General features: G+C 44.0%; 1 protein-coding gene across 8 annotated transcripts; it reads right to left on the bottom strand.

Moving 5' to 3' along the window:
* Positions 1–3401: 3401 nt before the first annotated feature.
* zc3h18 (zinc finger CCCH-type containing 18) lies at positions 3402–25502 on the bottom strand. Of its 8 annotated transcripts, none has more exons than XM_034588331.1 (21): positions 25319–25501; positions 23432–24378; positions 22961–23045; positions 20808–20956; positions 20533–20628; positions 19832–19974; positions 19008–19037; positions 18658–18772; positions 17892–18166; positions 12868–13050; positions 12418–12543; positions 12159–12251; positions 11766–12006; positions 11602–11714; positions 7749–7859; positions 7394–7402; positions 7084–7289; positions 6681–6895; positions 6413–6512; positions 5011–5107; positions 3402–4513 (listed from the first exon to the last, which is right to left on the bottom strand). In XM_034588331.1, the coding sequence occupies exons 2-21, from the start codon at positions 24365–24367 to the stop codon at positions 4297–4299; spliced, it is 3540 nt and encodes a 1179-aa protein (XP_034444222.1). In that variant the 5' UTR covers positions 24368–24378; positions 25319–25501; the 3' UTR covers positions 3402–4296. The 8 variants fall into 8 exon arrangements, with proteins under 8 accessions (XP_034444222.1, XP_034444223.1, XP_034444226.1 ...); XM_034588332.1 differs by having other exon boundaries at positions 11796–12006; XM_034588335.1 differs by having other exon boundaries at positions 6413–6509; positions 11602–12003; positions 25319–25502.
* Between the last annotated feature and the right edge of the window lie 371 nt (positions 25503–25873).

The raw sequence follows: 25873 nt of genomic DNA, 5'->3' as shown, positions 1-25873 counted from the left end.
CCTGGGAAAAACCGGCGGCGGCACGAGGAAGTGAGAACGAGTTTTTAGTTGCTTGAGTGAAAGTGAACACACGCACACGCCCACACACACACACACACACACACACACACACACACACACACACACACACTCACACACACACACACACACACACACACACACACACACACACATATTTTACTTTGCCTTAACTTAAATGATGATGTAATGTTCTTGTTTGGGTTGGAAACAAGTATGAACTGTTTCTGTCTTTACAGAAGATATATAGATATTATGTCTTTCTTCATGTATTTGTTTTGAATCAATATCAATATATTAATTCCCTTACCCCAACTTATTTACGTGTTTACTTCAATTAATTTAAATATACATCAAATAATTTATGTATATATTTGTTAATTTCAGAATTTAAAAAAGTTAAACTTTATTTGATTCTGGTGTCTTTCTCCAGCTTATAAAACAATACCACCTGTATTTAATTAGATATGTATGTTGTGATTTGGCTAAATAATGAATAAAGAAATGCAAATGACATTAAATTGGAAAAAAATGATTTTGTTTACTTCAGAACTTCGAGATCAATTTAATTTAATTTATTCATAGATGTAACAATTCAAACTAGATTTATTGTATTGTAGTAAAAAGTGCAGAAACTTGGAGATAAATGTTGTTTTATTTATTCAGGATACTCATTAAAATGACCAGATATAGATTTACTTATTTCACTCAAAAATTAAAGATGACTAATAAAAAAGTTTATTTACCAACATAAACGAGGAAGAAAATACAAAACTGAATCCCTCAGATCTCAGATCTGTGGAGTTCACATGTAAAACAGAATAAAAAGACACTTGTGTTTTTACATCATCACACGCTGATAAACTGGGTCAGAAAGTTGTTTAAACTGGAGAACGAGAGAAGTTTGAAGATCTTTGTGATTTCAGATGAAGTCGTTGGTTTGGAAACAGGATATTTGATCCAATATCAGGACTGATTAGGTTCTTTGATCTGCACTCAGGTTTGTGGAGCTGACCCAGAAACAGCCTGAAGCCGATAAGGTGACGGCCATTGTTAGAAAGGCTTTGTGCTCCCGGCTGCGCAGCTTGAGAAAGAATCTGTGTGTAAATCCTGAGGTTGTGTCATGACTTCATGGTCTCAGTGATTGTTTGATGTGTCGTCCACGTGACAACAGGATTAAAACACCACACACTGGTTGACGTTGTGTTACCAGGAGTTTCTGGACTCTTGGTGGGAGGAGTCTGAGCCAGCGAAGAACCCATGAGATTCAAGAACGACACATCCCATAAACCATTGCAATGATCTCTTACCAACGACTTCCTGCTTCTTCTCGAATTGAACCTTGTAGCTACAGTGTTTTAATATATTGTAGTTTGTGTATGTTTGTAGATTGTGTTTCATAAAGTGTAAAGTGCAGTAACCTAATGTCGTGACGCTGAATGATCAGATCGTATCCAACATGACAACGTTAACATTTCTACCGATCACTTCTGCACCTGAGAATTGTGCGAAGTGTAGTATTTTTTTGTGGCTTCTACAGGAGTAAATAACATTGTTTCACAATTTTGTGGTGAGTCTACCATGGATGGTTAAATTATTACGGCTGCTAATTAAAATCTCTCTTCAGAAAATGGACGGGAGTTTGACTTCACACTGTTGTAGTAAGCTCTAAACATGTAAATGCATTATGGTGATGGGGGGGGGGCTTTAAAGAGACAGGAGCAAAAACCAAGTGTTGGAGACAGAGGCTGAAGAGAGGAGCAGCAGCGATGGACCATCTGAGGACAGTGATTCCTCAACATTAGAGCATGAAAACTGACATTTACCCAAAAGTCCCTGTTCTGCGTGGACACGTCTGTGGAGACTTCGCATTCAACACATTCTGAGGGACTGACCAGAAAGTTAATGCTAAATTTCCCTTTATCACGTTCGGGTTGATAAGAGGTCATTCCCCTCTCACTCACACACACTCACACACACACACACACACACACACACACACACACAGTTTCATTTTCAGCACATTCTGACTGAGACACTTATTAAACAATGAGGATTGTTGACTTTACACTTCAAACATTTGACAGAATAGGAAAACCCTGCAGAGGTGGTGAAGTCATTGGATTCGTACACCGGTATGAGAGCCAGCGATTTCACATCATTTTACATAATCATAATCATAACAGTAGCTTTTAAACGTGAAAGTGCATTTGTTTCCAATGACAAACTCTATTTCTGTCTCTCACAAGCTCCGTCACCTCTTTTTGGCCGATGCATACGTTTTTATGATCAAGTATTAATCGGCCTTTCACCTCTGATTCTTTTTCTTTGCTCTCCGTTATTATGTCCCTATTGGAGAGAGGAGTCCATGTGTTTCCACATTCTGACTTCGAAGCACATGAACACAACGAAGTCAGAGCAACGACTTCACAAGTCGGGAGACGGGACCTAAGAGGAGCCTGTGAACGCTGCAGGTCTTCATCACCTCAAAGCTCATTGAAGCAGATTAGAAATTAGTCAATGGTGCAAATTTGCGTTTCAAAGATGAACCCGAGTGATTCCCCTGATGTATTCTGATCCAACATTTAATGAATCCGTCTCATTTTTGCTCATTGGAGGGTTTCTGTTTTGATTTCTTACTCTTACTTTTTCCAAATGCAAACACTTCTTTATAACGTCACAACATGTTGACATTACTGAAGTTACAAACTCGACATGTTGCTGCTGTGGTTCCTGTTTTCCTCTCAGAGTGATATTTGATTCTAAGCTTCCACTGAGCTGTTTATTCATGTTGTGGAAAACCTAAACAAATTCACCGGTTCAGAAGGTCACAGGCTTCATGGGAATTCCTGTATAATGTAAAACACCTCACATGCAAATTAGTTGACTTGACCATTCCCTTACCTCCTCTTTGTGAATAATTTACAATAGTTCTTTGTGTAATCACGCTGACAAGCAAACTAACAGACAAGTGGAAACAGGGGTGAAAACATAACCTCCTTGGTGGAGGTGACGTCTTATTTTCCCTTTTGACCTGAAGCTGCAACCAACCAATGGCAGAGGCACGAGAGGGACACCCGAAGAAAGGAGGCGAGTTTCAACAGACGAAACCCTCGACAGTGAAACAGAACGAACCGTGTTGATGCAACGCGGCTGAGACGACGGGTTTGTTCCACGTCGTCTGGCTGCTGCAGACGAGCTCCTCAAAAACCACGGATCAACTTTCTACAAGAGATTTGAGCCCCGAGTGAAAACCGGTCATTTATATATGCGTGTATTCTTTATGTTGATGATAATTAAGAGTCTTAACGTTCCCACAAATATTTCACTTTATCGAAACGCATTCTGTTTCAGTCGGAGAAAAGAAATACAGTCAGCCGAGCTCCTCTTTATCAAAATAGTTTTATTTCGAAGGCTGTTGTCACAAAAGCAAGACATATCTTGGTCTCTAAATGTCCCCGTTCCACCGCTCACACTCCTCCAACTAAAAACATGACACAAATAAAACTTCGGTTTTATGACTTGAGAGCCAAGAAGAAAACAAAATGCTGCAGATTAAAAAAAGAAGAAGCAATATTTCACATCACTATCGTCTATAATCATACCCTTAAAAGAATCTGATGACTTGCTATTATTGTACAAGGTGTGACAGCGAACACACAGAACGCAGATGAGTCACTGGTTGAGGAAGAACCCGCCGTGGACACAGCTCGGGCTCGGGGGCTGAATACAGATACTCAAGATTTTGTACAAAGAAGCGCAGTGAAGCCGTCGGTCACACGGCTCCACGGAGGAAAGAAAAGATGTGAGAGGACGAGACAATAAAAGACGAGAGAAGTAGAATCAATATGTATAAATCTGCTTCATCACAGCGCATCAGGAAGATGCTCCCTTTTCACTGGAGGGTCAGAGAAAACCTCACGACCTTCTGTTTCTGTGACGTACACGCTTCATCACGGAGACGCCCCTCCCTCGCCACACACCCACATGTTCCCTCCCGTTTCTCGCCGATGAGGTAAAACTGCAGCCGGACATTCAGAGACTTTGACGGGGGGGCAAACGTCCGATGTGTGGGAGCGAGCGGCGCTCTCGAATGAAGCCGAGTCAAACCTCTGAAGGCAGACGAGCAGGAGATGTTTTTTGTGGCAGCATGAACCAAACAACATTTTTACAAATCCACTAATAGCGGAGGGGGGGGGGAACCTCCACCCCGTGATCCTCACTGTTGCCTCAGCGCAGGAGCTCAGGCAGGCAGACAGCCGAGGGGCGGGCGTCCTTCTATTTGGCGGGAATCTTCGCTCGCTTGCGGGCGATGGCGTCCTCCACGGCCTTCAGCTGCTTCAGCAGCTCCTCGCGGCGGGACAGTGTGTTGCTGGGTTTGTTGGAGCCCGACGCCGAGCCGGAGGCCGCAGCAGCGCCTGGAGCAGCGGGTTTGCCTGACGGCGCCGCCGGGGCTTTGCCAGACGACTTCGGGGCTGGTGACAGAGGACGTTTTCTGGAAGAGACAAGAAAGAGATGAGGTCACATTCTTTAGAAACAGAAACAACTCAGAAACAAGCAGAAAGTGACCAAAACAAAAAGGAAAACAATTAATCCAGCCACTTTCATTTAATGATTTTCACAGAACCCGAAATTGAAACCTGTCAGAGTTTATCGGACATTGTTTACTCTCGGTACTCTGAAGAGATTAGACTTTTATCTGCTTCATGTTATAAACCACCTTTCTCATTGTGGGGATTTTTTACCAGAGCAACTGAATGTAACAACACGTGCAGACATGTGACACGCGTGTGTTTCTTCCACGTCTGTGGCATCTTCCTCATTTTGCCCAAACTTCATGTTCTGAAAACCCTGATGTGTTTGCTGAGTCAACACAGATCAGTGCAGGCGATACAGACTTTCCACACTTCCATCTTTAACGCCACTTTTACCACTTCTGTAGTCGTGTGTCAAAAGGTCAGATGTCAGTGAAATGCAGTGGTTTGCACCAACCTGTCTCCGTGGGGGGGCAAGGGTCGGGGGCCTTGGCCTCTGGGTCGATCCATTCGAGGGGAGAGCGGGGGTCGACCCGGTATCCTTTTATCACGACCTGAAAACACAAGTGTGAAAGTTAAAGAGGATGAGTGGTTTAGAAATGAGGCCGAGAGTTTTACATCACTGTGGTTCAGGAAAACTGCTGCGTCGTCTCTTTCAAAGGTCGAATGGAGATTTGGTGAAATGTCTCCACTTCCACTTTAGGTGAAGCAATTCAGGATGTGGGCTTGTAAAGTAAATTCACTGCTAAGCTGTTCACAACAACCCTGTAGTTCCAGCTCAGAAACAGAAGAAGTGATTGAGCCATGAAGACGTCGGAGGTGTTTGACTCCGACGACCTTCACCTGCCCCCTGCACCCCCTGCACAATCACACGGTCTCCACCCCCCCAACACAGACGGTGCTTTATGGTCTCTATCACTCTAAATGGGATCATTTCAAAATGAACATGGTGCTGTATTGAAGAAGACTCAGAACCAGAGAAAATATGAATTTAGTGGATGCAATTGTCTTGAATAACCAGAGCTGCAGGATGTTAAATTAAATACCAGAGAAATTACACTTGTGGGGAAAAACCCATGAAATCAACTTTGCGGCCTGAGCAAAGTGACAAGAGACAGACGTCGAACAATCTGTAGGGAGCAGATTAAAAGAGTCGATTGTCTTCAAGAAAACCGTGATAAGAGCTGCTACGCGTTTCTGATAAGACTCCAAACTCCCTGACGACCATCAGAAGCAACAGAATATCTTTTACCTACAGAAAGATCAATACAACTTGACTTTCTCTTCTCAGCAGAGTTAACACTGTTCCTCCAGAGCTTTAATATCAACGGAAGAAAACTGAAAAACAAGTCCGACCGATGCAGGTCAGATCCAGTCATAGTTAGAGGAAGGAAATGATTGAAGGTTTGAAACAGCTGACGTAGTGAGTGTCATCATCGTTGATGCAATCTTCGTTAATCACTCATGAAAATTCTATTTTTAGCTGCAAGTAAATACTGTCATAAACTGATATCCCAGAATAGTTCAGCCGATTAAGAGTAAAGAAGTATTGACTTAATAGTTAAATAATAACTAATCAAACATTTTAACAGTTGAAACCAGCTGAGGTTTCATATTAATTAAGTTATTAAATAGTAAAAACGATTTAGCTGCCATTTCACCACAAACGTTGGCATCAACAACCAGAATCACCATCTGGCGGCTGTTTGCCTCCAGAGGAACTTCAGCCTACATTCCTTTGTTTTCCAGACTCGTATGAAATCCCAGTGACCTCTGACCTCTAGACTCAGTTCTCCCTCGAGTCCGTGTGAACGTGTGTGTGAGTGAAATGTGATGACGTCGCTCCTCATGAATCTCACCTCGGTCTGGAGACATGGCCATCCTCTTGCTGACGGGGGATCCCGGCCGGTCTTTGTCTGCGGGCAGGTACCTCTTCCTGCTGCCCTTATCACCCTGCTGCTGGAAAATAACACAACATGTACCATTAAAAAAAATATACTAATGTTACCAACACAACAGAATTCAAACCTCAAATAACCAATTCTATTCAGAGACATTGTTTCATAGAGGTATGAAGCTAAACTGGCCACGTGGACGCAGATCAGTGATGAAGGAAGCAGTAGTCACCTTGTTGAGGAGAGTGAGTTTGATGTCTTTGTGGGAACCTGAACCTCCATAGCTTCCAGGGGGGCCCATGTTGCCGGGAGGGGGGTGTGCTGGGTGCCCCCCCCTGTTACCAGGTCCTGATTTGGGCACAGGGTTTCCTCCCCTGGGGGGGGCTCCAGACGGGTCCAGCTTCCTGCGATCATCCCTGAAGGGTTCGTCTTTCTTTGACGGTCTCTCTGTGGCGAGGACGAGAAAACCCGAGAAAACCCGACGGTTACTATCGACCTACTTTTACGTGCAACAGACGGAAGATGTAGCAGCTTTTTTTTCCACATTCATTATTTTCTACGGAGACATTGTTTATCCTTTATTTACGACTTGAATGTGACAGTGTTGTGTGTCAGTCTGCTCTTTGTTCACTTACCTCTGGTCTTGTCTCTTCCGTGCGGAGGCCGTTCCCTCACGGGTGCTCGCTCCTTGCGGGGGTGGTTGGGTGCGGGCGAGTGGGAGCTGGCAGAGGACACTGGACTTGCCAGGTCGGCGTACATGTCATCCGAGTCCGCACTGCGCACGGAGCTGCTGCTGGAGGACGCCGACGACACCGACGACACGCTGCTCACGCTCAGCGATCTGTGGTAAGGTGACAAACGGTTATCCTACAGTACGCACAACATGTACACACAACATGTACACACAGGTATGAACACACACGGCCTGACTTATAATGATCATACCTGGATTTCCTGGACGGTTCGACACAGCACATGAAAGCAAAAGAGAAGAATACAGAATTAATCCAGATTAGAAAAATCGTACCTTAAATTTTGGGATATTTAGCTGGAACAGTGACTTGAAATGAATGTAACCGATGTCCACATGATTTGAGATATCGATTTGTGAGCTTGACCTTTGACCATCAAAATCTAATCAGTTAATCTGTGAGTGCAACTGAACATTTTTACCAAATTTGAAGGAATTCCCTCGAGGTGTTACTGAGATATCATGTTCATAAGGATAGGAAGTACATACATATGGACGTACAACCTGCAAACATAAAGCCTCTGGCCACAGGCCGGTGCTTCACTGTACCTGGATTTTCTGGATCCGGATTTTGAGAGCGAGTTGGAGGAGGATCTGGATCGGGAGCTAGAACCAGTATAACTGCTACCGCTTCCACTGACACTCCCACTCACAGTTTGCCTGAGGAGACAGAGAGAGGAAGATCTGAGAACACAACAGGAAGCTTTTCACGGTATTAAGACAAGTGCAACACCCAGCTTCTTGTTCAGCACCACACCTGTACAGAAAAAAACCCACGATGGAAAAACAAGAGTGAATGTCCCTCAGTGGAGCTCAGAGCTCCGCGAAGGCCCAACTGACCCTTTAAATTCACATCAGCCAATAGCTCCACAAGACGAACAGAGGCCGTTAAGAAGAACAGTGGCGGAACTTTGACGCAAGTTGGTAAGAAACTTCTATCTGATGTTACTTCGCCCGGACAAATGATGTCAGAGCCTAAAGGACAGAAAGCAACTTTATCTCAGAGGAACTGAAAGTTTGCCGGCCGGTGAGCTCACTTCATAAACCTTATCAGGGAAATGCTGACTAACAACATGTTACCCCACCCACAGGGCTGAAGTCAGAGCCAAACAAACCCTAACGCTGGAAAAGGCACCGACAGTGGAGCTTCTGTGGATATTGAAATGTATAAGAAGGTCTTTCAAACGCAGGTAAAAGAGCTGAAAAGGCAATCGACTCCTTTCCCATTGCAAGTACGGATGTTTGCATTTCTGTTGTTTTCTCTCGGTGCAACGTCAGGATCGCGGCAAAAAAAAAAAAAAACACTGTGTCCCCTGCAGAGTCATGACCCGGGAGTGAGTGCAGAAGTTGTAGATGTACAAACGAATCTTGGCTTTGCTTCGTTGCACCTAAGTACGCCAGGACTTTTCAGCAAAGCTCGGACAGAAGGTCCAAGCAGCCAGATCGTCGGCCGATTGGCCGTGCAGTCATTTCCAGTCTTTGTGCAGTTGCAGTGTGCGTCATTACAATGCCTTGTGTTTCTTGAGTATCTGAAAACATCGGTATTGTTTCAGCTGATAAGACCGGAAGAGAATAGTAAATTAACTGTTTTTGTTGAACCACTCCTGCGTCTGACCCATTAAAAAGGGTCGGGCCGAAAGTAACATCAAACTATGACTAATGTCACGTTTGTAGAATGATTATCTGAATAAATGTCACATTATTAGTAACTCATTAGCATTTTATCTTTTATCTATCTGACTGTGGAAACTAGGGATGGGCATTCGATTAAAATGTCCCTAGTGGAAACTGGACAATAAGTTAATCTAAAACAAAGAAGCTGATTTGTCCGACGCGCTACCTACATGTTTAAGAAAATTAGATTAATTTGGTGTTATTGTCTCATTTTATTGTGATACAACATGGTCCCGTTTTATAAGATAAACATGTGCAGAAAGCTGCTGCTGTAACAAATCCACCAAACTCTGTTCAGACTTCCTGCTGAATACTGGAGATAAACTCTGGTTTTTAATAACTTCTGAGTCTTTTTAACGGATCTACAGTTCAGCTTCACTCTCCAACTGGCTGGACCCAATAATTAGAGTTATTGTTTAATTTACCGAGCCCTATCCCTGCTCTCATCTAGTATCACTACTACAACTTATGTCAATCCCAGGGAAATCCTTTCTGAACATAACAAACTGGTTTTGCTGGATAGTTTCCACAGTACTACCCAGTCTGCCCACACTCACACCCACACACCAAGATGAAACAACCCCATGCTGTTATTCCCTGTCCTCTTCCCGTCTGCCTGAGGTATCACACACACACACACACACACACACACAAACAATTTGACACAACAACAGCTCTTTTCCCTTTTCCGTCGCACACACACAATCTCTAAACTTTTCTCCCAAAGTGAACGGCTGCAGTGTCTCTCAGACCCAAATATGCAAATAGAGATGTGTTTTATCTGGTGTTTTACAAGGTTTATCTGTTTGACATATTCCCTTGCAAATTTCATGCTTGTTTACAGAGCAGAGGCCGGCAGGACAACATTCTCCCACCCACACCAGAAACTCATGGCACCACATCCAGAGTTCCACTGCTTCGCCCACACGGCGCTACGAGGAAACTGTAAGGAATGACAACCAGGTTGTTTTTAATCCAGTGACATAAGACACAATGAAAACTCTGCGTGATCTGGGGCCGAGAGGTCGATGACATTCCACTTTCAGTCTTTCAGATTTTAAAATCTTTAGTTCAAAAACTTACTTTAATCTTATTTTGTTTCGGACGTCATTTAGAGGGAAACACAAATCGTACTTTGGTGTCTGCAAAACACCAAAAAGTGCAAAGTATGCAAAACAAAAGATCTAATGGTGGGATTGTTGTATAAGTTTGTTATTATTTCTGTGATATGCAACATTCAAAGATTAATTCATGAATGCTGCTTCAACACTTTTCTCAATGACTGGTTGTTTTTAAGTCAGAACTTTACTCCTGTCGAGTGAAACGACACCAGCAGTGGATCTATGGACGACTCAATCCAACTACTCTCCGTTCTAAACCTGCCTGTTTGTAATGTTGTGTTCTCTCGCCCTGTGTTGATGCTTCAGATTTATTCCTTGTCATTAGTGAGTCGCCCTCAAACTCTTCTACAATACACTGTCACTTTTTGTTTGTGTGCAGAGCTTTTAATAAACAGCCTGTGATGCAGAGAGTGAAGTTACAAAGCTTGTGTTCATCCTACAGCTGCTTCAGGATCGGAGCAGGAGCAGCGGTTGTGTTTGTGCCGTGTCAGAGTCGGAGTGTCGTCCTCCACACTCCTGCTGACTTTAACTCTTATATACTAAGTCCTTCACTTTACTTTGTGTTGGTTTGATTCGCTCCAGAGTTCATGAGACACGTATTTCAACCCATTGAAAAAAGCTTCAACACATACAATCCCATGTGAAACACTGTGATACTAACCCAATACAATACAAAGCAAAAAGCTCATTTAAATCATTATCATCCTGTTTACTGAGCTGGACATATATTCTAAACCTTTTAATTAGCCTATTTTATATTTTTAATACTAATTCAAATGTCGGACTGAATATTCTCTCCAATTAAGTTCATTGCTCGTGAACTTGCGTCATTACGCTATAATATCATCATAGTATTTTATGGTCAGTGTTTTTCATCAAATAAAACAGAATTTGCTTTATGCTGTTAAAATATTCATTGCAGATATTAACAATGATAATAACTTGAATTCATAAAGCGCCTTTTAAGAGACCAAAGGACGCTTTGCACGTGTCGCCGGGGACAAAAAGAAAAAGTCCACACAAAGCAGGACAGAAATAAAAAGCACTAACGGGGTGAAGACGTCCAGATATGCAGCAGTAAGGACTTCAGCTGGGAACCTGGTAGGAGGAGCACAAGCTTCACTCTGCACCCGTTTGCTGTGAGTGCAGCACAAGTGACAGATTTCCTCACCTCTTTATGTCCCGAAGACAGTTTCGTCCAAATGATTTATCTTTAAAGACAACATTCCAGAAATGTCCTCAAGGCTTTGATGACTATCAGCCATGATCGCCCCCCCCGTGAAACGCAGTGATGTATGCCGCTATGGATGAAACACGTGCTACAGATTCCTTGTTGTCTTTGCGGCATTGATGCATTGTTTGGTTTGATAAGAAACAGATGTGATCACTTTCTCTGGCTCCCACGTGTGATTAATGGCAAGTAAAAATGTTGACAATGTCAGAATTTCCACGCGCCTCCAACAGGCTCTGATGTCACTGGTCACACTGGATTTGAACCATACAAGTGGAAAAAAACATGTTCTGTTCCTGATTCCTGCCATTAATCGCATTCCTTTATATATCAAAGACTACAGTTTCAAAGCTACAAAACCAAGAGAGACACGTACCTCCGGGGAGGACGCTGCTGCCTTTCTTTCCGCCTTCCTTCCCTGGGGTTGGGGGGTTTTCCGGGTTCCCGTAGCGGTGGGGGCCGACCTGCTCCACCGCCGCCTGGCCCGCCACGACCTGCTCCACCGCCGCCCGGCCCGCCGCGACCTGCTCCACCGCTGCCTGCTCCTCCACGACCTGCTCCACTGCCGCCTGCTCCTCCGCGACCTGCTCCACTGCCGCCTGCCCCGCCGCCACCTACTCCTCCGGGCTCCCGGGGATTGGTGGGGGCCTTGCCTCCCTCCTGCATGGGTTTGGAAGGCCGGCCCTGCATCCCACCAGGCGGGGGAGGACTGGGAGCCTTCTTCATGGGAGGCTTTTCCCTGCGAGGCGGGGGCATGGCGCCCGGCTTCGGGGGCATGCTTCAGGAGGGAAAACGCACTTGTTTGTTTAAGCGTGAAGACGGTGACGGAGCAGTGAGCACATGCAATGTCACGACAGGCACGATGAGCTATGATGCTGGAGAATTGACTGATGAATTAAATAATGTAAATTGATGCAAGTAATAAGGATTTACCCTTTAGTTAACATAGGGGGGGGCTCTGGTTTATTCTTAGCATTCCTCAGCGCTGTTGGACTCGGTGAGGGAGACGTTGAGAATGATCTAGACCTGAAAGATCAACAATCACCCTTATAGTGGCATAATGCTGTTTAATCCTAAGATCAGACCAGATCACACAGTATGCAACGTTTGTATAAAGCTGCTTTTACGCCATTCAGGGAAAAAAAAACGTTGATGTTCTGAATGTATATTGTGGGCGTGTACTTTTACGTACCTGGAGCGGCTGCCACTGAAGGAGCTGCGCTGCGAGGAGTGGCTGGAGTAGGAGCTGAACGAGGAGGAGCGGCTGCGGGAACGAGACGACCCAGAGCCTGTGTAGGATGAAGAGCGAGACGAGGACCTGCAGAAAACACACAGAGGGAGAAAGAGGACATTTAGTTCAGGTTAATAAATCACTAAATCGATAACAAGCAAACAAAAACTAAATGAATCTAGTAGAAAACCCGACTGACAACAGGAGATTCATGATCTCAACTCTAAGCACATATACATGATACAAACTCCAGTTCAGGAGGCTTCAGTAGCAGGTGAATCCTCCGATTAACAGGAACTTTTATCATTATCTGATCATTTCCCACAGCAAGATAATTAATTCACAAAATACGTTAATTTACCATCACAGTGACGCAGAATAACCACGACGTGAATGAGGAGGTGTTCCTACCTGGAGGAGTTGGACAGAGAGACGGAGGAGCCTGAGGGTCGGTGTCGCCGGCGGCCTCGTGGGGGAGAGCCCAACCCGGCGCGTCTCCTGGGGGATTTGGACCGACGCCACGGGTCCTTCCACTCATCTGGTCGCCGCATTAATGGTACGATCTCCTTCTTTGAGGGCGGCTCCATCGGCCTGCTGAGAAGATTGAAAAGGTCGGCCGTTTAGAGACACGTGGCAGAAAAAACCCACGAACATCTAATTCACATGAGTAAACTGGATATTCCCGAGCATTCACGTGCACATCACATCACCTGCCGCTAGGCCTGTTTTTCCTTTTGTTTCTCTTGTTCCTCTTTCATCAATCAAACCCTTTCCACCAACTCATTAAAAACCCTGAAAACCCCATAGAAGCCAATGCATGAAGAACAAGTCGGCAAGATTTCAACTGCAGTCTACTGCAAAGATGTTCCTTCACACATCCTGGTCTTTTTAATAAAACTACTGCGACAGGCTGAGGACAAACAGGGGAGGACTTGCTGGTTAAATTCATACATTTGTTTGTATATTTTTGGGTATTTTGCTCAATATATTATCAAATTATAAACTAATGAATTTGCTCCTATGGCAGCGTGGCTATACATCACAGACCTGCTGTAAGTGGGAACTGATTAGAGATGGATTGGATAACAACTGGATCACAGCCACGACATTTACCATCAACATGCATTGGGATTTCCCACCAGATGGACTGATGTTTACTTTTTGTGAAGAAGACGCTGAGATCTTCAAGGGGCTCTCTAAATATTTGTTTGAGGAAATTAACGAGATGAGTGGATATTCCCACTGTGTTGCAGAATCTTTGAGGGAAGATCCATATCTGTGTATCCGTTACTGCTCGGCGAAGGTCCGGCGCTCTCAGGTGGCATGATGAGCATGTTGTGGTTTAGTATTACAGCACAGACTGCTTTTAAACAATGTGCTGCACAAACGGTTTAAACAGGGACACAAACCTGGAATTACACATCGTGCACGAGCAAAACAAATGAATGGGCAGCCTATTGTGTACACACACACGCACACACGCAATGCAGGTGTGTGTGAAAGGTACACGTCAGTGAATAAGAAATTCCGCTGCTGTGATGCAAGAGCAAACAAGTGACCGTGTCAAACACGGAGCTAAAAATAGAATCACAACACAGGTGCTATTTTTAGCTCTGTAATATATACTCTTATCAACATGACGTTTCCTTTGAGGAAGAAATAACAAAAAAAAAAAAAAGGAAGTGGCGTATAATCTATAAATAGACTTATAAAGCCCATGGAGAAGGTGACCTGACGTTTTCTGAACTTTGTGTGTTTAATGAATCAGCCTGAGGAACTCGTCCGGTGTCCGCAGACTAAACAGTGAAGCTGAACTCGGCTCAAACCTCACATCACTGTTTATTAGTGAGTTTAGTGCAGGTGTTTAAAAAGTACAGGCTGAAGCAGGTTCAGACTAAATAGAGCAGCCGCCTCTGCATTCAACAGTAAAACACAAAATTAACTGAATATTAAGAGTTTTTGCCAAAGTGATTATGAATAATTGACAGAAGACAAAGAAAGAAAAGAATTGAAGGAAGTGGAAATAAATCGTGCATGAAAACAAAAGATAAATTCAGAGGGACAGAGCGAGCGTGTATGACTTCATCACTTGATGGAGAGGAAGACGAGTTTACATTCATTTAGGGGCAAAGAGGAATTAGGAATGACAATACAGAAGTGATGTCACTTCTGCAGTCGCAGTAATGCTGTAAATCTTTATTACTGCACATAAGAAAGTGAATAAATAAAAAATCTTTTAAATTTAAGTTAAAATTCTATACTATAAATATATCTCATACCAGCTATACACAAGTTACAAACCTGCTGAAAGACCAGGAGCTCTCTCACCGTGCTGTCGTGCCAGTGTTGTATTTTGCAAATCACACGCTAATCTAAAAGATGTTTAAAAAAGAATAAACACACAAACACGCAAGGCTATTTTCGTGCCAGAGCCCGGGAGTTCCCTGACGTTATAACACCAAACAGAAATGTGCAAAAGAAGAAGAAATGATTGTGATCACCTGGGTGTCTACTGTCATTTGACCCGGGAGTGATTTCATCTATTCACAGTGCAGACAAAAGACAGATGATAATGGGGGTTTTCACCAGTGGAAAATGGGTTATAGAATATATAGTATAAACTAAAAAAGTCAAAAATCTGTCAATTACACGTTCTATTTTGTATTATTGTGGGTTACAGGTAGTATGTTTATGTTTATAGGCAGGGGCGGGATTTCACGTCTGTCTATAGTTGAAGAGTGACAGATGTTTATATTTGTTCATGACAGTAAAAACTGTGGAGCTGAGACGTGTGTGTGTAATAGTACGTGACAAACAAAGCTGGACACCACCCACATTGTTTACTTATATAAATCACACATCTTTGTGGTTATATAATTACACAGGCTAACATCACGACTGCAATTAAACTAATTGCGCATCACTCCCTCTATAGAAATATAGTTACAGTTTTAAATGTTTACCTTTTTATTTATGTTTTTCTACTGGGGAACACTAAAGAGCTCTCACTGGGAATTTCTGACCTGGGATGTGTTTTCCAGTTGTTGCGTCTAAGACGAGTGAATCACTTCCTCAAATCGAGAGGATTTCCACATCGCCTCTAGCTGGAAATATTGCCGACATGTTTCTACGTCACTGATCGCTGAGCACAAAAGCAAAACATGGGTGTCGACTCCAATAAGGTGTCAGGAGCCTCAACGGCCACGTTGTTGCCTCCAGGGCTGACGACACTGCAGAGGTTCCGCAATTTCAAAGAGCACGAGCGAAACAAAACAATGGAAATATGTGCCCCCACTAGTGGGGTTATCAGTCATAAAGTGGCGAGAGGCAAGAAGGTTCGTCAACAACAATGTGGAAGTTTTCCAAATACGGACGACTGCTTTTCCATAGACGAAGCCGGATGACTGACGAGTTGAATGAATGATGCACGAGTCGCAGTGATGTGATGCAATCAGAGGATGTGTTATTGTTGCACTGCTACAAACACCAGAGGCGCGTTTTCTTTTTAGCAATGACTGGGATCACTACTTATTAATTGTCGTAAATTTTGTGACAATAAAGGAGTAAATCTAAATGCATCCGAAGAAAGCAAACAAGTTCATGTTGGTGCTTAATTAGCATTTTGGGGAACTTTGTTGTTCCACGTTTAACCTGTAAAAAAGAACTTCTGAATTATGAGAGGATATATGAACTGTACGGTAACATTTGTAAGCTGTCAAAGATTCTGTGTGTTAAGGCGTTAATGTTAATGTTATTGTATGAGATGTGAAATTCTTTGATTTGCCAGTTATCCAAAATGAACGATTAGTCAAAGCTGATTAGTTTCCTGTGACTGAATTGAACAGAAATTGTGTAAAAGGTGAGTAGTGAAAAATCATAACAATAAAAACACTTACATCCAAGACCAATTGATATTCCTGCCATAGGTAGGTGTAGTAACGTGCACTGATCTGCAGGCTGACGTGCACCCCCCTAGAAATCTAAGCTTATAGCAACACCCTCTGACTTCTAATCCTTTCCACTGAAGGTTTTTTAGAACATGTATTCGCTCCATCTCCAACACGATCCGCTCAGTTTCACGTGCTAACACAGTGACATAGGAAGCTCCGCACCAGAACACAAACACCTGAGCGTCACAGCAAGTTCAGCAAATTCTGAATCTTATTGGCCTGGTTTCACAATTTGGAGTCAATCAACAACAAATGACTGCAAATGTGTCTGGACTGTTTTTGTGTTCTTAAACTTGACAGAATAACACAAAACTATCGGGTTTGATCACATGACCTTTATGTTTATGAATATTCAGCCTTGAAAATCCATCCATTGAGACCTGATGAATCATACGCGTGCATAAACCTTGAAGACCGGGTGCAACATTTGCACACGTGCGTGTTTCATACGTCATCGTTTTCAAGACTGTCGTCATTTGCTGAAATACTCTCGGGGAAAGGCAAACTGTTCCATGGGAAATGGCTCATATCCTGCAAAACGATCTAAGGAAGGGCGGCGATATTGAAGCAGGTCACAACTGAGTTTCATTGACATTTAAAATACCTGCTGACCAAGGCTCAGTTAATAAGAAACATGTTGGAGGACGACCAAGAAGGGGGATCAATTATCAACAGCAATGACAAATATTTGTCTTTTCTCCTTCAGAGGCTGAGAAATTAAAGTTTTGTAAATGCTGGAAGTTCTGTCGGCTGTTCAGAAGAGCCTCAGGTTTTAAGAGTGTGCTTCGGGTCTTAATGGGTTAAACAGTGTTGACGTAGAATGAGTGACTACAACACCATGCAACATGCAGACCGGAGGGTTCAGCATTCATTCATTATGATGAAACGTTGTGTGTTCAGCAGCACAAACACTTAATTTGACTGAAACTCTCCACCAGGATATGGAAAATATATTTATCTGAATAAGGTTTTGTTTCACAATTCTTCCCATTCACAAACTAGATTACTTCAACAACCTAACCCAAACAGGAAACTGTACCGCTGATGTTTTCACTACTCACTGAAACCCAAATGACTAACCCTCTTTAATTAGTCAACAAAGACTGTGACAGAGTTCCCACAACAACATGCAATATATGTCCTTAATGTGGGACTGACACACGCGTAAAACTTCTGCATTGTGCAACCTTCCTTTCACGGCTCAATAAGAGAACATACTTAAATTTTCCACTGTTAAAATGATTATTTAACCCGGAAACACGCATCAATATCTTTAACTGATGGGACGCGATGATTTACTGCTGCGTAAACAAAAAGGTAAAATGTATGAAGCAAAAAATAAAAGCAAAGTTATCTGTCAACCACACCCAGTAATTACAAAGACAACTGTGTCAAACAAAACCACTAATGATTAAGAGGGTTTTTCCGTGTGTGGACACGTCAAATAACTTTTCTGCAAAATAAAAACAATCAGTTCAAACGTACTTGGGCGGCAGGTCGAGGGGAGAGCGAGGTTTCAGCTTGTCGTCTCCCTCTTTCTTCTCCCTGGCGTCTCGAGGGGGTCGCATCCTCGGCCTCTCCTTCTCGTCGCGCTTCATCCGGTCCCTCTCCCACTCTTCTTTCCGCCGCATTCGCTCCTTCTCGCGCTCGCGCTCCCTTTCCCGCTCCCTCTCTCGCTGCCGGCGCTCCCGCTCGCGGTGATCTCTCTCCCTCTCTCGGTCCCGGTGCCGGTCCTGAGGGTCGCGTTCGCGCTCACGCTCCTGGCGAGATGGATATTCACAGTTATTAGCAAGAGATTTGCTATTTTACTATGAATTGTATGTGTGTCAGCCCCATTAATCGTTATATACTGAATGACTATGAATCACTAGGATTACCACCTGTGATAGTTCACCTCTGCCAACAAATCAGGAAACTGTTGTTGACCTTTAGCCTGTAGTGTTAACTGTTAATTAGTGTCTAATTTCTTGAGTTATGATAAAAAACAAATCTAATCAGGTCGTCCTTGCGTCTGTTTAAATCAGTGAAAGTTTCTGGCATTTCTTTTTTAAAACATTTTGAGCAGAATGCCTTTATTTGACAGTAGAGAGTAAAAGCATGAAAGGAGGATAGAGAGCGGGGGGGGTCAGACCAGAGCCTGCAGTCGCTGCTGGAGGACTTTAAACTGTATTTGTGGCTGTTGAAACACTCGGTATGTGAACATGTAAAAGACACAGAGAAAGCTTCTGAGCAGAATAGGGAGGTTACTCACGTTGTAGTGGTAAGGAAGTGGAGCCTCTGTGTACTGCACTCTGAAGTTCTCATACTGGCCCCCTCGCCACAGCGCCTCCATCTCGTAGTCGTAGTACGGATCGTTATATTGGTCACTGCAGAGGGAAACCCGTTTGAGAAATTATGCAACAGCTCACAAGGGCTCCTTATAGAGTGATTATACACAAGCATAGGACAAGAGAACTGGTTTTAATGGTTAGTTTCTAAATGACCTTTTACAGAATGTTGTACAGATTTGGTTCCACGTGGCATCAAAACATTTTCTAGTAAAGATTTAGCTTCTAAAATGTTTTAGTTTCATTAGGATTGTCCATGTTAGTCAACACTTACCCATATATCGGATCTCTGAACTCCATTTCACTGCGAAAGAAAAACAGATGAGTATCAGTGAAAACAACTCAATCATAAACACATTTGGATTATTTTCTATGCAGCCATTCTTCAGACTGAAGCTGTAGATCAGGTGGAGGAGCAGTGAGACCTCGGCCACATCAGGCTACGTCCACGTTGTTTCATCGTGGTTACTATGGTTACGCCTGGCATACACAGAGGTGCAGCCCCTAAAAATGACCTTTGGAAAATGCTGCTGACGCCGTTTTGGTTTGAAATCAATCTGACCAACTGCAGTGAAGACAACCTGCTTCCTGTTTGCACCACACGACCAGTGTCACATGTAAAGAGATTAGTATGGACGTCCAGACGGAGCTGAAACGCTCCTCTGAGTGGAGATAGGTTTCATTTTATAACGCTTTAAGTTTGAAAAAGTATAAGTGTGGAGGTAGACTAAGTTCAAATCCCAAAAGCTCGGTTTCTTTCTAGTTCCATTATTCATTTATCAAATAATAAATGAGTGTCTTACTTTTAGGAACAGGGGAAAAACGTAAGTGCTTCAGGCTGGGTGGTGCCAACAACATTATATTGCTATAGGTCAAGTTTGTGGTGTAATGCTTTTGTCAAGTGAATTTAGGGAAACTTCTGAAAGAGGAATGTGTGAGAGAGGGACAACAAAAGAGAAATGGGGAATGTCCAAGCAGTGGGGACAGCAGGAGGCCGAGTTGCAGCAGGGTTTCACTGGATGATCTACAGCTATTTGCTTCAACCAGCAGAATATTCAACCTCAAGATTACAGAGAGATTCTATGATTCAGCTCCTACTCTCTGATGATGCGGTAACTGCGTTCTCTGAAGAATTCGTTCTCCTTGTCAAATTCTCTCTCGTCCTCCCCGATGGTCACGTTGAAACGCTTCTCCTCAAAGTCCGGCTCCTGCTCTTTACGGATGGTGGCCTTCTTCAGCACCTGTGGGAAACACAACCAGATACAAGGGGGTGTGTTAAACAGTCCACTGACGGTAAAGTGTCACTGGCAGCTCTGGTAAAGACAGAGATTTACTACACAGAAGTAAGTGTGTTTTCATGGCACGTAGCGAAACCTATTGACGTCATAAAACCATATAATGTGACACGGCAGGAAACAGACGCCTTAAATGTCTCGTGCAAAAAGAATGAATCTTCCTATTATGATTTATTACAGGTTCATGCAAACAATAATCTCCCACAGCCAGTTAGGGGCCGACCGCAGAGGGGCCGTTTTCAGAGGAGTAAGAAAGACTCAATAAGCAGGACGGTTTATTCCTAACAAACAAGCAACAGTGTATTTTACTGTCAATGTTTCAACGACTGTAAAACTAAATATAGCTCAATAAAACTGCAAAACCTGCCAATTTTCAAGCTCTTCCAAATCTGAAGCCTCTCTAAACAAAATGTAGTGCAGCTGCATTCAGTTTCTACTGAGGCTCAGCATCACGACAGCCCAGTGGAATGAAATGTCTCTGCGAGAGACGGTGGGAGCGTTTACCTCTTTGGCGTGCCTCAGACCCCTCTCCCATGCACTCTCCACAGGGGGCTCCACTGGGGGAGGAGGTGGAGGGAGCTCCTCCACTGCTGGTCCGGCCTAAAAACAGTAACAAACTAAATCAACAGATGTTCTGTGACACAGTTTGTGGAGGTGCAGGAGGCGGAGATCATTCACAATATAATCATGTTTTCATATCTTCAGTGGCTTCAGTATTTATGTATTGTATCAACGTTAGAGCACAAAGCAAACATACGATCTGTGGAAGAGAGACGTACCCAGGGGTTATTGGGTATGAGAGGGTGCGGTCCACCAGGGGGCGCTCCATTAGGTGAGAAGACGTCTGGTTTACTGATGAGGGAATAGTTACCTTTGTCATTGACCCCGGGGTGAATGAACCGACAGTTCATGCCCCAGGTACAATTTCCTGGAAAAGAATAAGAAAAAATAAAGAATTAGACACAGAATATGTTTTTATTATTGATTAAATAATATGATCTTTTGAGAGAGAAGTGTCAACAGGAGATAAGCTAAATGACATCAACATGAATTCTTGCATTGGTGATTTGTAGTCCTGGTACAAATCCAGTTGTAAATCAGGTGAAACTTTAAAGCTGCAAACACGTTCCACATTTCTACGTGTGAAAAATAGAAATTAATAGGGATGCACCGATATGGAAATTCTTGGCTGATACCGATATTTAAAACAACAATCTAGCCGATAGCCGATATTTGTTTATTACTTGAATAATATGAAAAACAGAAAAAGTGACAAGTGTAACTTCAGATGCCATGTTGAAATCCTTGGTGGTATTACCCCCTCTTGAAATGTCGGCTGAACATGTCTTTCTCTGAGACAGTGAAGAAATCCCACACCGCCGACGCTGCCGACATTGTCTCTGCTGTTTGTATGTAGTACCTGTTGCGCATGTGCACACTGGACCCGCATTTCTCCGCGTCGGTCAGCCCGCGATTCTCCGCTTGTTGTTGTATGTAACCCGTTCAATGTCGGGTGTCGGGGGTAAATGACGTATTCTCCAAGCAAGCCTTTAGCCCCCCCCCCCCCTCTCTTTTTATCTATATGACTGCTTGTGTGGCTGTAGTGGATGGGCAGAGGGGGACATTTAATTATGTGATTGGGAAAATTGGGAAAATTTAAACTCCAGGACAACAGAAGGGGAATACAAAGTATGGGATGCGTATTTGATCATTTATATCATATAAAATATGTCATTTATATCGTTTAAAATCATTTTTCAGTCTGTTTCCTGGCGCGATACGCTCGCTCGCACGCCGAAACCATCGGTGAAGGGCGCTGGCGCGGCGCATCGCAGCCCATGTGAACCGCACAAAGGTTTAACAGGGGGGTGGATGGGAGGCGCCTGGCTTTCCTTGGCGCTGCGCGGCGCGGCGCTTCAGCGCCCGGTGTAAACCCGGCGTCAGTGTACCATATTCTGGATGCCAGATTGGCAGGCTGCAGAAAACATACCAATGAACATAGGCCAATGTTATCGGTGAAAGTCAAGTTTATTACCGATACGCCGATGGCAGTAAACGAGGCGAATATCGGCCGCTACCGATATACGGCCGATACATCGGTGCACCACTAGAAATTAATGTTCATCGTGTTTCACCATCAATTTCTCACCTTAAGATTGGAAATAAATAGACCGATGAAACTTTATATTTGTCCCTGACACCTGCATTAATGAGACTTTATAGTTTCTTATTAAGTTCATGTTTTACTGAGAGCAGAGGGAAAATACACTGAGATCTATATCAAGTACTTTGACTCCCCCTGCTGGAGAGCAGCTGCCATGACAAGAGCTTAAACAAACTGACATTCCTCACATGCTCTAACCTGCATAAAGAATGGACACCAGGAAGGAAGCCGCTGTTTACATCACACTGCACAACAACAAGTTCCCTCAAATCATAGAAAGTTCCACACAGCTCGACAGCATCGAGGATAATGTCAAAGTGGCTGAGAGCAGAAACTCAGTGAAAGCCGGGTGGTGCAGAGCGACAGAGACCCGGAATATCAAAGCACATCTACAAAAAAAGGACTCGGAACAAAGACAATCCACCTGTTGGAGGAGGCCAGTCAGAGACCAGACGTTAACCCAGCAGAGACGCTGAGGATCAACAGACCAGACCTGCTGAGAATGTGCTGAACTAGACAGAATGAGCAGAACGTCCTCCTGAACGTTGTGCAGGTCGGACGTACAGATTCTCTGAGGTTACATCCAAGCTTCACTTTTCTTTCTAATGACCGTGTTCAATAAATACATGAGACATTCTATAGAGTGTAATTATCTCAAGTACATTATGTTTGTTTGAACTTCTGGTTCAGTTGATCAGATCACATTTTTACATCCAGAGCTTCTTCACAGCCCGAGCGCTGGTTTACCATCTGTTCTCCATCACCTACCTTTGATGAAGAACCTGCAGATGGGACGTGGCCTGATCTTCCTGTCTGAGGGATCTTTGACCTCCCCCTCCTCCAGGTCATCGTCCTGCCAAACACACAAGAGAGTTTATCAAAAAGGTATTTTCAAGACACTATGACCTTTATTGATGGGACAGAATTTAAGGTGAAAGGAACGAAAATGGGGGGGAAATGAAGCAAAGGGCCAAAAGCCGAACGAGGAGCAAATATTAGAAGAATAAGGCATACGCATTATCCAGGTTAAAGAAACACTTAATCACATGATGTAGCTTCTATAATGAGCTTTAGTTTGACACACACGGTTTGCAATGACTTGCAGTATACATGTTCAACAGCTCCTATCTCCAGAGTTTTGTATTAATGAGAAAATGTTCTGAATATGACAATGGAGGCATTTTTCCAATCACCTCACACTGATCAACATATAACTAAAAGCCAAACTATGACACTTACATCAATCTCTCCTTCATCAATCTCTCCGTCATCCTCGTCCTTCTTCTTGTCTCTGAAGGAGTCTCTGGACATCCTGTCAGGCCCCCTGAAGTCGTCTGATCTCCTGGAGTCACTGTTCTTAGGAGACGGGGGGAGAATACGCTTCTTCTCCCTTTTCTTAATGATCTTGTCCTCACTCTGCTCCTCCTCTGCATCCTCCTCGTCTTCCTCCTCCTCGTGTGCAGGGATGTTGGGCTCCTCTGGGACCTCCTCGTCGTAATCCAGTTCATGCTCGTCTAGCTCCCGGGAAACAGAAGCTGAGTCGACGTTCGTCTCCTTCACGGTGACAGGTCTTCTACTCTCCTCTTTTTCAGCTTTCATCCTTTTGTCCTCCTCTTCCTCGATTTTTTCCTCCTCCTCCTCCTCATCTACCTCAGGTGTCTTAGGCTCTGCCGAGACATCCTTTTTATAGTGACTGTATCCTTCCTCCCCATCTTCTCCATTGTCTTCATCAGTGAAGCTCTTCACCTGTTCCGGCTCGGAGTCGGGGGACTGTGGCGTGTCAATGACCCTGTCCTCTTCCTCATCTTCCTCCTTCTCCTCTTCTCCATCTAACTGGTGCCCCTGTGGACCATCTTCTTCCCCCTCCATCAGAACAATGGTCTCATCCTCCTGTCCCATCCCGCCAGGCTCCTCATCCTCTGGGTCGGAGACGAAGTAAGGCACCACCTCGTCCTCTTCGTCCAACTCCTCCACCTCCAAACCTCTTCGCCGGCTTTCCACTGGCTCTTCGTCCTCGTCAAGCAGCTCTCCATTGTCCTCTTCATTGAGGATCTCGCTGCCTGAGATGACCCTGTCCTCCTCTTCATCGGAAGAATCCAGCAGCTCAGAGTCGGAAAAGCCCTTCTCCTCCTCGGGAGACTGGGGGGACTGGTTAGGGCTTTCAGGGGAATCCATTAGAGAATATTCTAGAAGAAGAAAAAAAACAGTTTGTTAGAAACAGTCAAGAAGTTACTTGTTGACTGGATCTCTGACTGTCGCTTTATACTTTAACAAATAAATTTACCAGTATTCATAAGATTTAACAGTATGATTACTGACCAATAACATTTTATTTAATTAGAAGCCAAAGTTACTACTGCAAATACAACCTACAGCTCACACTGATGGAGGCTAGAGGATTAACTGACAGGTTAATACTTCAGTTCGACTTTAAAGTCATTGTTTATGAATCCGGATTATTTACACAGACAACCTGATGTTACACACACATTAGATGAGACTGAATCATACACAGAATAGATGAGAGCAAACTTTGAAAGTTCTTGGGAAACGATCCCTGGCGGTTTCGAACTAAATGACGAGCATCGGAACTTGTGTTTGTTTTTAAATCAAACCCGACTTTGATCACCGACGCGCTGGTAACTGACAGCGGGATTTGTTGTTCTAGCTTCTCCGCTAAGTGAGAAACCACAGCTCCCATCAAGCTAACGTCCCCAGCGGCGAACCCCCCGACCGACCGCGGACGTGTGTGAGGAGTTGTGTGTCCGCGGCGACACAACCCGGCCGAGTTGTTGAGCGTTACACACACACACGTTCACCTGCAGCTGCACCGGCCGCGAACTCTCCTGTCGGCCGAGTCGCGCTAGTTGGCAACAAGGCCCCAGAACTTCGCAGCGCCCGCACACCGGGCTAACGGGCGAGCGCACAGCCGCCGCCGAGCGGGGGCTCCCCCGCAGAGAGGAGCACCGACCCCCCGCTGCGGTACAGGACACAGCCGGCGGCGGGGAGCGGGCTCTGTGGCGCACTGTCCCGGGTCCCTGTTAACAATGCAGCCCTCCCCGGAGCTAAGCTAACGGCTGCAGCCGCACTCATGCTAACCGCTAACAACCGCACACGTTCATTCACCTGGCCGACCCGGAGCTGTGTAAAGACGGCAGCGCCTCGGTGAGAAGTCCCCTCTCCGGCTGATCGCGTTCCTGCGGCCTGAGATAAATACTGATGCGTTAGTTCGGCTGCTGAGGCAGAGGAATTAAAACTGCCCGCACCGCACAGCGACAGCGGCCATTACACATGCGTCATCAACAGGCGACGAGCTGAGGGGAGGCGCGATGAGGTGAGGAAAAAGAAATACTATGTAATATTATATCATATTAAAATATGTAATATCAGATTCAATTATATTATATTATATTGCATGAACTAGTTTATATTATATTATATTTTTAATTAAAAAATATATCTTAATGGTCATAAAATACTTAATAGATCCTCAATGTATACTTTTTCCACACTAACTTATATGAAATGATGTCATAACTTCAAAGGTCAGGTTATGGAATGCAATATGTCACCAGCATCTCAAGATTTAGTTGAAACAGTAGAAATTGAAACTTAAAACTCTCTAGAGTAATTATAAATGTGTATAAAATATGTTACTGCTATCAGTTTTAATGACTTCAA

Source organism: Hippoglossus hippoglossus, chromosome 6, assembly GCF_009819705.1.
Source record: "Hippoglossus hippoglossus isolate fHipHip1 chromosome 6, fHipHip1.pri, whole genome shotgun sequence".
NCBI lineage: Eukaryota > Metazoa > Chordata > Actinopteri > Pleuronectiformes > Pleuronectidae > Hippoglossus > Hippoglossus hippoglossus.
This window is presented reverse-complemented; position numbering and strand designations above follow the sequence as displayed.